General features: G+C 39.2%; 1 protein-coding gene across 1 annotated transcript in view; it reads right to left on the reverse strand.

The window, feature by feature from the left end:
• SCP2 (sterol carrier protein 2) overlaps window positions 1-15,021 on the reverse strand; it is a 125,993-nt gene that overhangs the window by 6,484 nt on the left and 104,488 nt on the right. The window contains exons 12-13 of the mRNA XM_060626276.3: window positions 14,651-14,744; window positions 9,264-9,393 (exon numbers count right to left, since the gene is read on the reverse strand). Coding sequence (XP_060482259.1) covers window positions 9,264-9,393; window positions 14,651-14,744 — 224 coding nt within the window. The remainder of the gene's footprint in view (window positions 1-9,263; window positions 9,394-14,650; window positions 14,745-15,021) is intronic.

Here is a 15,021-nt window from a genome sequence, read left to right on the forward strand (position 1 = left end):
ATGCATTAAAAAATTTTTAATCAACGGGGCACCTGGGTGGCTTAGTGGGTTAAGCATCCAACTCAGGCCCAGGTCTTGCAGTTCGTAGGTTCACGCCCCATGTCAGGTTCTGTGCTAAAGGCTCAAAGCCTGGAGCCTGCTTCAGATTCTGAGTTTCCCTCTCTCTCTCTGCACCTCCCCTGCCCACACTCTATCTCTCTCTCTCAAAAATAAACATTAAAAACAATTTTCTAAAATGTTTTAATCAGAGGTAGTGGATTCCTAAATGATTCTAAAGCCATCTGTAATTCTCATTGTTGTTTTGTTCTGTTTTATCCTTCATTTCCAGCTTTGGGTGCAGGGAGGGGCAGGTGACACAAAAGATTTTTTTATTGTTGTAATCTTTTCCAATGATCAGCTGAAGATGTGAACTGGAATACAACTTATATGCCTTTTGCATTTAAAAAAAATTTTTTTTTAACATTTATTCAATTTTGAAAGATGAAGAGAGACAGAGCATGAGCAGGAGTGGGGCAGAGAGAGAGGGAGACACAGGATCCGAAGCAGGCTCTAGACTCTGAGCTATCAGCACAGAGCCTGACACAGGGCTCAAATTTACAGACTGAGAGATCATGACCTGAGCTGAAGTCAGACACTTAACTGACTGAGCCACCCAGGTGCCCCTGCGTTTTTTTTTTTAAAGTAAGCTTCGTGCCCAGCACAGAGCCCAATGCGGGGCTTGAACTCACAACCCCCAGATTAAGACCTGGGTTGAAATCAAGACCTGAGATGAGATCAAGAGTCCAACGCGTAACAAACTGAGCCACCTAGGAGCCCCCACTGTTGCATTTTTAAAGCCTGCTTCTTGAATTTAAGCACAGGGATAGTGTTTGAAGAGCTGCTCAGTCTGTAACACATTTGAAAAGATGTATCTGCACTTTGAGGTCCCTTTTGAACGCCATTTGCTAGGCCTCTCAAGTGTTTTCATTGCTATGTTCAAGCGCCTCCCAAGTCCAAGATGCTGGATGCCATATGGCATGGAAAACACAAGACTTTGGGCAAAGTCTGTGGGCTTGCATTGGGGGAGGGAAGGGAACAGAATTTGTTTATTTGTCTGATTTAGAAATAAGGCATTTCAGAGAAGCCATTATTTTCTGTGTTTAAGTTAAACTGCATTTTTGTCTTTTGGTTGATATGAAATGTACTGTTCCAATATAAAACAGTAATTATTTGACCTTTAGGGAGAAAAATAAGGAGGAAACTACTGATGTTACATGCAACATGAATGAATCTTGGTGAAAGAAGCAGGCTTAAAAAACTATATACTGGGGCACCTGGCTGGCTCAGTCAGTAGAGTGTGTAACTCTTGATCTCAAGGTTGTAAGTTCAAGTCCCACTTTGGGTGTAGAGATTACTTCAAAATGAAATCTGAAGGGGCGCCTGGGTGGCTCAGTTGGTTGAGCATCCAATTCTTGATTTCAGCTCAGGTCATGATTCTAGGGTCATGGGATCAAGCCCTGCAACGGGCCCTGTGCTCTGCCCCTGTCCCCTACTCCTGCTCTCTCTCTAAAAACAAACAAACAAACAAACAAACAAACAAACAAACAAAACCTTAAAACAAAACAAAAAACTACATAGTATATGATTCCATTTATGACGTTCTGGAAAAGGGACAGAAATCAGAGTAGTGGTTGCCAAGGCCTGAGGGTGGGAGAAGGGGATTGACTACAAAGGGACATAAGAACACTTTTTGGGGTGATGGAAATATTCTATCACTTGACTTTTGGTGATGGTTACACAAATATATGCATTTGCCTAAATTGATAGAATGATACCTCTCAAAAGGGTAGATTTTATTATATTAAATTATAGCTCAATGACAGTAACCAGTACTGTCAAAAATGTGGAGCAAATAAAACTCTCATGTAATGTGGAAGGTAATGTAAAATAGCATACACACACGCGCGCAAACGGGCTATAGTGTACCTTATGACCTAGTATTTCTACTGGTTATATGCCAAGTGGAAATGAGTACATACATTCACTACAAGACCCATATGAAAATGTTCATAACAGCTTTATTCATAAGACCCCAGAATGGAAACATTGAAAAGATTTATCAACCATGGAATGAATAAATTCTGGGGCATTCACACAGTAAAAACAAACTACTGCTACATATAACAAATTAAAAAATCTTACGATGCTGAGCAAAAGAAGCCAGACCTAAAAGACAAATATTGTATGAGTCCATGTAAATAAATTTCCAAAATAAATACAATCAATCTATGGTGATAGAATTTGGAATAGTGGTTTCTTGTGGGAGAGGACAGTGATGACAGGGGGCATGAGAGAGACTTCCAGAATGCTAGCAACATTCTGCAGCTTGATCTGGGAGATACATATTCATCAGTAAACATTTATCAGGCTATACCCTTCAGATGTATGCTTTTTATTACAAGACCTCAATACAAATTTTACACAAAACAAACAAAAAACAGGTGGTGGGCTGGATTTGGCCCACATCATTTGTCAACCCCTGACATAGATGGTGGGATTCCAGGAAAGTAATTTTTCCATTTTGTTTCTCTGAGTCTTCTAATTTTTGTTTACACTACGTGCATATTACTTATAATAGAAAGTTTTAAAAATATTAATTTTAATATCAAAGTACAATGAATAAAAAGACTGTATAACAAAGACTCTAATATCTCATTGCTAAATCAACCATGTCTACCTTGGACAAATAAGAATTTTCAAGTACAAAAGAAAAAATTCACCCAGAAAAATATTTGCCAGCACTCAGTGTTTTAGACAATTAATATAACAATAATCCTCTAATGGCTGGCTCCTCCTCAAAGTTGGCCTCTCCCTGAAACCAAGTCATTTTCTAGCTTATTATTCTGTTTTATTTTTCTTTGTGGTACTTATCTGAAACTACCTTATTTATTTGTTTAGGTGTTTTCTGTCTGTATTTGTCCACTAGAATAAACACTTCAAGGGACAGAGCCCTTGTCAGTTTTGTTCACTGCTATATCCCCAGGTTCTTGAAGAGTGCTTGACACATAAAGGGTAATCAATAAATACTTGCTGAATAATAAGTAGATTATGTAGAGTTCAAAAGATTGTCAAATCATGGCCCAATAGCTAATAAGATAATCTGTGCCTTAATAAGAGATTAGAGGATGCTATGGTCTGAATGTTCCCGCAAAACTCCCATGTTGAACTTCTAATGCCCTATGTGATGATATTAGCAGGTGGGGAGGTCAGGAGGTGGACCCTAATGAATGGGATTAATGCCTTATAAAAGTCTCCAAGGGCTAACAGTGCAGAGCCTGCTTGGGATTCTCTCTCTCCCCCTCTCTCTGCCTTTCCCCCCCGCTCATGCACATGCTCTCAATCTCTCTCTCAAAATAAAATACTTAAAAATTTATTTTAAAGATTCTCCAAGGAGGCCCCCAGCCCCTTCTACTATGTGAACCCACAGCAAGAAAGCACCATCTATAAAGCAGCAAGAGGGCCTTGACCAAGGCTGACACGTTGACCTTGGACTTCAGGTTCCAGACTGTGAAAAGGAAATTTCTGTCATTTATAAGCTACTCACTCTGTGGTATTTTGTTACAGCAGCCCAAATGGACTAAGATAGTGGTAAATTATTAAAATACAGCATGCCCATTAAATAGTTAACTATTATTATAAATATTTAACTATTATTAAATAGTTAAAACAAGATTGAAAGTTAAAAATTTTTATTATATGTGTTAGAACTTAGGGATAGCCCCTAAAAAGATTGATATTCAATGGCTATTCCATCTTTGCTTCTGACTAAATCTTCTTATTACTGGAAAAAAAAAGGTGTGAAGCTTTGAAAATGAAGGGACTTACTTACAGTCTAGAAAATCTAGTTCCCATGTAGATTTATATCACCAAAGAACAGGGAGAAAGAAAGTTAGCAAATCGAGATTGTTGGACTTGATTTATAATTGGATTTGATCCTAATATTCCAAGAAAGGACTCTTAGTCATTGAAAAGTAAGTTTATAAAGTGAAGCCCGCTGCTGCTGTAACATCAGCATTTACTGAGCTTTCACTATACTGAGCACTTCACATACATGGACTCATTTGATCTTTATAACAACCCTATAAGGATCAGAGAAGTCAAAAAAAAAAAAAAACTTGCCCATGATCACACAACTAAATAAGAGGCTGAGCTAGATCTGAAAGCAGATTCCTGCTGCTGCTAAAGCCCACACTCCCAACCGCTAAGCGCTATGGCTTCCTATTGTTACAGGAAGGATTCAAACATTCAATGGCTCAGTTTTAATTGGGCATTCACCAGTTCGTCAGTATCTGATGAATCTAGATACTTTCACAGTTCCCTAAGCCCTTCTGCAGTCTTAGATGAGTCCAATGTGTTCAAGCAAAACTATTATTTAATATATGTTGGGGAGGAAGCAACTGAGCACTTACTATGCTAAAGCACTTTAATGATTTATGTCATTAAATCCCCACAACAGCTCCATGGATAGAAATTATTCTCACCATTTTCTAGATGAGACAACTGGACTCAGGGAAGGTACACATCCAGTAAGTGACAGAGCTGTGGTCTGAACCCAGTTTGGGTGTCTCCAAAGGCAATGCTCTTTCTACTGTACCTTGGGGATGTGAGACTCTGAGGCCTGCTATATCGTGTGCCCCACAAAGGGGCAGGGTTGAGGACTCAAGTAGATGCTGAGAGGGCAGAATAAAGGAATGAAAGATAATGGTCAAGTTAGATTAATCAAAGTTGGCTTCCTAGAGATATGCTATGTGAGTTGTTTCAAAGGAGAGAAGGGAGGGGCAGAATTCATAGACAAAGGCACCTAGGCAGGAAAAGATTATGGAAAATGCATAAAATCTAAAGGTCCTTAATATAGTCATCTGTATAATCACTCTCAAACTCTTAGAATATAAGCAAATGAAATACGTTTAAGGAAATCTTACTTTGTCAACAGTAAGTAAAACTCTCAACACTGTACATGCCAAAAAAACCTAGCAATTCTCTTTAAGATGCTAGTTCAAACTAGGACAGGTTATTAATGCTTTAACATAGCTGATCTCTAACAAATGGGCACTTGTTGGCTGATGTAATAGGAGCTGGCAATTTCCAGTGGTGGCTTTTACTGGGTAAGTCCATATTTCAACGCTACTCCTAGCTGCCAACAAGTGTCAGTTTCAGCAGAAATTACCTTGCCCCAGGGTGAAATCCCTTCAGGTCTGGGATGGGGCACCTAATATGGGGAGAGTTCACTGCCAGAGTACACAGGGAGTAAGGTTTTTTGAAATTATGCAATAGCTTTCCATAAGCATATTATCTTTCATGACAAACAATGATAACAAAATACAGGAGAAATTTTTTAAATATCACCTTATCACCTGCCTGGGCATATCAAAATATAATCCTGAAATAGCTATTTTCCAAAAGTTCTTTTTATTTCTGTCAGCTTACATCTAGATGAAGCATTTAGTTTTTCTTCCTATACAACATAAGAGTGGCAGCTCATAGAATCCAAACACATCATTATTTTTCTGCCTACTCATTTTGAGGAAAAAAAGGGACTATATATAATTCAAAAACTTTCCACAATGCCACCATGCTGCCTGCACAAGATGCTCTTACTACTGCCTCAGTTCTTCCATCATGAATCTCTAGTTGATTCCTTATTCAACAGTGCTACTCTTAACATTTTCTCCTGTCTTCAAGTTCTAAACTTTATTCCAAAAGCTCTGCTAACCTCCTTTCTACCTCAAAATTCCCCTGAATATTTACCCTCTCAGAGAAGGAAGTATCCATCCCTCCTTGCTGCTTGCTAAAGCTAACCTTCCTTCCTCCTGTGCTCTTGATGTCATCTACTCCTCCAGGACCTTCCTCAATAAGGTACTAGTAAGGAAACTCTCCCATCTTTGATAGACTTCCTTCTCCTACACAGCTTCCAGGTCCCATCAATTTCACCCCAAATATCCCTGGCAACTACAACATAACATTTTTTTTTTCTCACTGTCAACACTGAGGCTCTTCTTTTTGCTCAGATGATAGCAACATCCATCCTCCCAATTGCTCTCTCTACCTCTGATTTCTCCCTTTGCAGTTTGTCAGATCTAATGCACCAGCTTCATCCTCTAAAGCACAGCCCCAACTTTTACTTTCTTACTTAAAAAGCTTTAATTGGATTGACTATATATCAAGTCACTTTCAAAGTTCATAGCATGGTATTTGAAGCTCTCCAGAAAGGTAGTCTCCATCCATCAGATTTCTTAAGTACACCAGGCTCTTTCCAACAGGAGGCGTGTAACATACAATACAACATACAAAATGTAACCTGCTGAATACATACTATGCATCATTCATTCTGCTGTTCATTTTTAAATTACATCATTCATTCTGCTGTTCATTTTTTAATTAAATTAAAACTACCTTGGTTTGTGAACATAATTCATTCCAGAAACATGCTTTTAATCCAAAGCACTTGTATATCAAAGAGAATTTCAAGAATCACTGGCTTAGTTGTAATCATGTGATGTTTGGCCTCACATACTACTTGTATTGCAAGACATTGCTTTATCAAGTTAAAATTTACTAGAAATGTTTGCTCATCTTACAGAACAGTCACAGATCAAGTTACTTGCCATCCAAGGTTTTACTGTATTTATTTATCAAAGACCAACCATATATCAGATATTCTTGTAGGCAATGAGGATGCAGCAGTGAACCTAACAGTCAAAAAGCTCTATCTTCATGCAGCTTATAATTCAAGTGGGAGAGATGGACAATAAGCAAATAAGTAAAATATTATATGGTATATCAGATGGCAGTAAGTGCTATAAATAAAAATAAGGAACTGGAGAGTGTTATGCTAAGTGAAATAAGTCATACAGAGAAAGACAGATACCATATGTTTTCACTCTTGTGTGGATCCTGAAAAACTTAACAGAAGACCATGCGGGAAGGGAAGGGGGGGGGAAGAGAGGGAGGGAGGCAAACCATAAGAGATTCTTAAAAACTGAGAATAAACTGAGGGTTGATGGGGGGTGGGAGGAAGGGGAAAGTGGATGATGGGCACTGAGGAGGGCACCTGTTGGGATGAGCACTGGGTGTTGTATGGAAACCAAGTTGACAATAAATTTCATAAAGAAAAAAAGAAAGAAAGAAAGAAAGAAAGAAAGAAAGAAAGAAAGAAAGAAAGGAAGGGAGAAAGAAGGAAAGAAAGAAAGAAAGAAAGAAAGAAAGAAAGAAAGAAAGAAAGAAAGAGAAAGAAAGACAGACAGGAAAGGGCAAGAGGAAATGGTAACAGGTATGAAGTATGGTTAGGGAAGGGGCTCACTGAGAGACATCTGGGCAAAGATCCAAAGAAAATGAGGGAACAAGCCATGAGGATATCTAAGGGAAGATGAGTCCAGGCAGAGGGAACAGAGTAGAAAGCCCCTGAACTGGGAACACCCGCATGTCAACAATGGCAACGAGTATCCTTCCTGTATGACTGGAGCAAAGTGAGGGAAAGTGTAGTAGAACAGAGAAAACGGAGGCTAGATCATGTGGTGCCAGTGTAAGAACTCTGGCTTCTACTGAGTGAGCTGAAAGCCTTTGGATGGTTTTGAGCAGAGGAGGGTCACAATCTAACTCAAGTTTTTAAAGGATCACTCCAGGGTGCCTGGGTGGCTCAGTCATTTAAGCATCCAACTCTTGATTTCAACGTTTGTGAGAATGAGCCCTGAGTCAGGCTCTGCGCTCTCAGCTACCAGATAGCTGATAGCACAGGGCCTGCTTGAGATTTTCTCTCTCCCTCTCTCTCTGTTCCTCCCCTGCTCATGCTCTGTCTCTCTCAAAAATAAATATTTAAAATAGTAATAATAACAATAGCAATAAAAATAATAAATAAAATGATCACTCCAGCTGGTATATGGAGAAGAACCTGTAGGGAGCAAGGTTAGAAACAGGGAGACCAAGCAAAACAATGATGGAAGCTTAGACCAAGAATTTGCTGATGGATCAGACTGTGGAATGTGAGAAAAAGAGGAGCCAATGATGACTCCAAGGTTTTTGAACCGAAGAACTGCTAGGACAGAGAAGCAATTTTTATGGAGATGGGTTGATGGTGAGAGGAATACATAATTAAAGGTGAGTAGGAGGAAATCAGGAGTTCAGCTTTTTTTTTTTTTTTTTTTCATTTTTTAAATGTTTATTTCGGAGAGAGAGAGAGACAGCATGAGAGGGGGAGGGGCAGAAAGAGAGGGAGACACAGAATCCGAAGCAGGCTCCAGGTTCTGAGCTGTCAGCACAGAGCCCCGTGCGGGGCTCAATCTTATAGACTGTGAGATCATGACCTGAGCTGAGGCTGGATGCTTAACCAACTGAGCCACCCAGGTGTCAGAAGTTCAGTTTTATACATGTTAGCTTTGAGATACCTACCAAGTATCCAAGTAAACTTGTCAGTTAGATATACACCTTGGAGTTCAGTGGATGAGTCCATGGTGAAGATATCTGGGAGTTATCAGTGTAGGGATGGTTTTAAAAGAATGAGACTAGAGATCCCCAGGGAGTGAATGGAGACAGAACTGAGCCTTGGAGCACTCTAATGTTTAGAAATTTGGAGGTGAGAAAACAGGAAGAGAGGCCAGGAAGGAACAGGCAGTGGATAAGAGGAAAGCCTAGAAGTGTAGTATCATGAAGACTGAGAACCACTCAATTTAGCAATATGGTGGTCACTGGTGACCTTGACAAGAGCAGCTTTGGAATAGCGATGAGGATACAAGCTGACTGGAGTGGGTTCAAGAAAGACTGGGATGAGAGGAAGTGGAGGTAGTGATTGGGTATAGACAGAACTTTCAAGGCCATGTAACCACACACTACCACATGTGCTTTATAGGATAATTAAAAGATAATTCTCTTAATCTTTGCATCAACCTTATGAAATAAGTACCATTTATTATTCCCATTTAGAGATCAGAAAACCAAGGCTCAGAAAAGTTAAATAATTTGTCCAAAACCACAATCTGTGAGTGGTAAGGCCAGGATCCCAACACTAGTTTGTCTAATTCTAAAGCCTAAGATTGTCAACTCCGTGATGGAGCCTCCCAATCTTTGGGAGGAGGCAGCTGTGACATATTCCTGTTCTCAAGGATTCACTGGTTCTTTAACAAGGTCCTATACCTCTACAGCCACCCCTTTTAGGAAACACCAAAGCAGACCCCTATTTTCCCTTGTGAACTTGTCAGTGCTCCTGTAAATGAAGTCATTACTTCACTGACCTGAGTTAGGAAGCACTGATCCTTTGCCATTCTTCACATCCACCACCCAGGTGGCTTCTTTACCCCCAGGGCCATCCTTCACCTTGAAGGCAAAAATACCACCAATTTTCTTCACAAACTGTTCCCCTTCCTGTAAAGAAAAAACAAACAAACAAACTTTGGGAGTTATATGAAGTTCGTTTCTCTGGCTTTTTCCCCAAATTAAATGTTTAAATAGATACATGATGTGAACAGCCAGGCCTGCCGCAATCCCCAAGCTCCCTTAGGATCTTTTACCCAGAAAAATCTGAAAGGCAACAGGCAACAACTCCCTCATCTGCCAAATCCTTTGTTGACAATGGCTTTCTGGATACAACTGGTGGAAGGAAAGGGAGGATGGGGGTGGGCACAGTAGCATGTTCTACTGAAGCAGCTTTCCTATGTCATAGTTTCGGAAAGATTCATTCTGGCCTGCCTAAATACTGGACCCCCCCCCCCCCCACACACACACCCCAGTCTCTCTCTCTTTTTTTTTTTGCAGATAAATTCCTTTACATGTGTTTCTGGTTTTCCACACTTAGAACTTAAACATAACTGGTTCTGAAAGCAAAGTCTTTTTGGGTGGAGGGGTCATCTTATTTTCTGGGTTAGTATAGAGAATTATACAAGTAATATGTCAACCACCAATTACTTTTGGATCTTGGGGGAATGAAGCTGGAAAGTTATTTTAAGTTATTTTAAGTTACATTTAGGAGAAATTATTAACGACAATAATAATCCTTTCAGGGCTATAAAGTTTTCAAGTGCTTTCATATACATTATTTCCTTAATCTCCATAAACCCCTGTAAGTAGTTGGACAGGTATTAATATCAGCTCATTGAAAAGAAAAAAACAACTGAGATTCATAAAGGTTAAGAACACGTCAGACTATGCTCTATCTGGCTGCTGAGTAATCCACCTAATATAATTCATCTAACATTAACATAAGCCATCTAACACGTCCAAGTGGAATTTCTTAAATGTGGCTCCCCATACCCTATAGGATGAAGTCTGTCTTTACGTATCACTCAAAACTCTTCAAAATCTGAGGGATGTTTATCTGTTCTTAGCTTCAGCTACTTTCTCATTCTCCTCAGTCTTCATGTTCTAACAATACTGATCATCCTGAATTCCATAACCACATGTGCCTCCATGCCTTTGCTCATGTCCCCTCCCAGCTCACTCACCTCCTCCTAGTCACATTCTCACACGAACCTCATCAAGTCCCTGCTCACTTGCTAATTCTTCTGGGAAGGCGTTTCTGTCTCTGCTGGACACTTTGATAGCCCTTTGCCCAATGCATCCATGGTTCTACTTAAAGCAGTTATTTTTTTTCCCCTGGGAAAATTTTTCCATGTTTATCTTCCCACTAAACGCTGCTCCCTGAGAGGCAGGGACATATGGCTAGTAAATTGCACGATTGGTTTAATTCTAAATTCAAGGCTCTTGTCGTTTGACCATACTGTATTACAAAGTAGGTTACATCAATATTTCCAACTTTAGCCTATGAAAGCAGTTTCTGTCTCCATAAAGGAATTTTTTAAAAGCAAGTTCAAGTCTTCTCCACATTCCTTGAGATCTTTTATCTCTCAAGTTTCTGTGAAAACAATCTAGAAGAGGGAGTTAATAATCCTGATATAGTGGGCCACCCAAGAGCCAGGTTTCCCTTGGGGCCAACAGCTCATGAATGACTATTTCCAGGTGCATCCATGCCATCTGCTTGCATAATGCCTCAGGAATAGAGCTATGACAGACACCAACAAGTCAGAGCAGGAAAACCCCAGCAAACATTTAGGAATTCTACCTAACATACTTGGAGAGAAATTCCACCTGCCTCCTTAAAACAGATGTAGATTGATTTTGCACTTGTTGTTACTTTTAAGAATCAACTGATGCTCTGATAAAATAACATTTTTCACTGAAGAGGACGTGAGAGAGTAAGGAAATGGACAAGGAGAGAGTTAAAAGGGAGAAAATACACATTTTGTGAAACTAAAGATCATTAATACTAAGAAAGTTCTAAGTGTGTCCTTGAGTGAAGAAAAGTACTTCTTTCTGAGTAGGCAAAAGGTCAAGGAGTAGGGCCTGTCTCAAACTTAACTGGAACAAAAAGTTAAGACAGAATTCAAAGAAGGGCAACGGGGTATTGCTAACAACGACAAAAGTGGAAATAAAATCTCTTGCCAGACTTCCTTTGCTAATGCAGAAAATGCATGAATTGACAAAAGATTTCAAGACTTTCACTCTTTCTAGTCCTTACAAACATTTAGGAAACTTACAATCGTGGGAAGGAAACAAGGGGACAAAGTCCATGCAAGTGAGGTTATGGAGGGAGGAGAAAAGGATTAAAATGGGAGCAGGAGGAATACATTTGCAAAGTTAAAAGAAGATGGAATAAAAATGGAAAAACAGCACTGGTTTGTTCATCTCAATAATGAAGTATTCAGTGATGGACATATAGCCATACCAGATACTCTCTAATTATTTTTATTTGATTTTTTTGACAGAATAAAGTTGGAAAAAATGGGGTAACTTGGTAGAAGCAATTATCTGATGGATTGCTCTGCAGGCAAATATTGGTGGCAAGAAAAAAAAATTCAAGTTGAACCCTTATAGAGTCCAACTTCAGTTTAGTGGACATACAGAATGAAAGAAATTAAACAGTAATGAGAGGGGGGCCTCAGAGCTGGCTCAATCAGTAGAGCATGCAACTCTTAATCTCAGGGTCGTGTAGTTCGAGCCCTATGTTGGGGGAAGAAATTGCTTTAAAAAAAAAAAACAATAAGATATTTTTTCCTATTAGATTGGTTTTTATAAACCAGCCAACATAGCACTAGAGAAGGTGTGAAGAAAAAACAGTCACACCCACAAGCTGTTGTTTGTAAATTAGTGCCCTCTTTTTGGTCAGTGGATAGGTTGGCAATATATACCAAATGCAAAATAGATACCCAAACCAATAATTTCCCCCTTTAATTATTTATGCTAAAGTGATCATGGTGTCAAGTACTTATTTTTTTAACTTAAAAAAATGTTTATTTTTGAGAGAGAAGGACACAGAGCAGGGGAGGGGCAGAGAGAGAGGGAGACACAGTATCTGAAGCAGGTTCTACACTGACAGCAGAGAGCCCGAGCAGGGCTTGAACTCACAAACCATGAGATCATGACCTGAGCCGAAGTTGGTCTCTTAACTGACTGAGCCACCCAGGCACCCAGCATTATGTATTTAAAGATGAGTTAAAAAGGGAAATTTACTATACCACTCACTATTTTACTTGCAAAATTTAAATACAACCAATGTTCATCATAAGAGACTAGTTAAATAGATGATACATAAATTCAAAAGTGCACTAGGTGGCCATTAAAACTAATGGTAAGGATTTATATGTATGGGCATGGAACACACTGTTAAGAGAAAAAAGCGGGTTATAAAACAGGTATTTCCCCCCACCCCCCGCCACCCCATGCAGGTATATCCCCACAAGATGGTGGCAAGACAGGTCTGTGGCTCCTGGGCTGGTGCCTGCCTGCTCAGAACCGGCAAACCTTGCTCTCTGTCTACCTCTGGAAGGTTGTTGATCATGAAAATCTTAGAAATACAGGGACCTTTGTCAAAACACCAGTCACACTGACTCTTTTCCCACCCACAGTTCAATCAATCACTTTAGATGTTAATAAGTTCTTTGTGCTACAATAAGGAGGAGAAATGCACAATGTATGCCTTTCACACTGTAACATGAATGAAATACACAGTTTAACTTTCCTGAATCCTTTTATTTCAACCCACTTTGGTCACCTTAATAGATGTTTAATTAGAACTGTGTGGCTGTGGCTATAACTGTGCCTTATTGGTCTGAAACTTAATATCAGTAATGATATCCCAAGATGCCTTTAGTTTTGAAACAATGAAGTAAATATGTAATTCCATCTAAAGAGAATAGCTCTCAAAGAAAAAAGAGAGAGAGAGAGAGAGAAAGAATAGCTCTTTTTGAAAAAAGTTAGTTAAATTGCCTTAGTGTGATTAGTATCTATTAAGAACTAATTATTGTACATAAAAATAGATTTGTATACAGAGTATAATTTTAAAAACCCAACACATATTGTATGTTCCTAGTTATGTAGCACTGTATAACATAGAGAGATGTCTGAAACAATGTCAATCACTGTTAACATTTTAGTGAACTCGAAGTAATGGAATTGCAGGGGATTTTTTTTTTTTTTTTTTTAATGTGTGTATTTTTGAGAGAGACAGAGAATTGGCTGGGGGAGGGACAGAGAGAGAGGGAGACACAGAATCAGAAGCAGGCTCCAGGCTCTGAGCTATGAGCACAGAGCCCAATGCAGGGCTCGAACTCACAAACCATGAGATCATGACCTGAGCCAAAGTCGGACACTTTACTGACTGAGCCACCCAGGCACCCCTGGAAATGCAGGGGATTTTTAATTTTTCTTTTCTATATATAGTGTGAATTTCTTTTAAATTAGCATTATTTTTACAAGAAAAACCTACTTTGAAAAAGCTCAAGCACAAAAGATTTATTTTTAAAAAGAGTTTTGTTATTAGGCACATTTAAAGATACACTTTATTATTCTTTCTGAGGCACCTGGATGGCTCAGTCAGTTAAGCATCTGACTCTTGATCTTGCTCAGATCATGATCTCACAATTGATGTGATCAAGCCCCATGTCAGACTCTGTGCTGCCAGCACAGAGCCTGCTAGGGATTCTCTCTCTTCTTCTTTTTAGTTCAGAAAGAAATCACACCAAAATAAATTAGAATCTCTTTACATACGAACTTTGTCCAAAATTATTATCTCCCCAAAAAAGAAAACTGAGGAGAGTGACAAGGATATTATTAGCCTTTCCTCTACAGTTCAGATTTTAACAGAATTTTACCATAGGTTCTTTATATTATTCAAGTTTGGAGATTTACACATCTCTGAAATACAGTCTTACCAGAATTAAGAAGAAACTATAATAGACACTCAGGAATCTAAAATACATGCAAGGGGTGCCTGGGTGGCTCAGGTGGTTAAGCTTCAAGTCTTGATTTTGGCTCAGGTCATGATCCCAGCATCCTGGGATCAAGCTCCACATTAGGCTCTGCAGTGAGCATGGAGCCTGCTTGAGATATTCTCTCTCTCTCTCTCTCTCTCTGTCTCCCCCCTTTCTGCCCCTCTCTCCCGCTTGTGCTCTGTCTCTCTCTCTCAAAATAAATAAAACGAAACAAAAAAAAGAAAAAAAGTCTAAAATACACTCAATACTTGACAGTATCATATAAATTTTCAACTTGTACCCTTTCATGGCAACAACTGGCTCAAGGCTCTAGGCTCAAGGTCCTCCTGGTAGTATTTTATACAAATCTTACTTACCTCTTCAAGTTTCTTCTCAATCTCCTTAAAGACATGATTTGCCTTAAATCCATCAAACGCAGAGCTAGTTGGAGCAGCCTCAATTTGATGAGTTCTAAAAGAATTGGAGAAAAGAAATCAATTTCAACCCATGGAGTCATGCAGATATTAGGTTTTTCAATAGTTAACAATAGTAATTTTCAAAAGTCCTAAGAACAGAGATGTTGTGGCTCTTACCAAAGAAAACCATAATTAAACCCATAAAATAATTAAGCTTTTCTTCCCATTTTTCTACAAATATTTAGTGTTCACTAGGTGGTAGGCACTGCCCTTAAAAATACATAGACCAAACTGGGAATGCAAGCTGGTGCAGCCACTCTGGAAAACAGTAT

This window comes from Panthera onca, chromosome C1 (genome assembly GCF_046562875.1).
Source record: "Panthera onca isolate mPanOnc1 chromosome C1, mPanOnc1 haplotype 2, whole genome shotgun sequence".
Lineage (NCBI taxonomy): Eukaryota > Metazoa > Chordata > Mammalia > Carnivora > Felidae > Panthera > Panthera onca.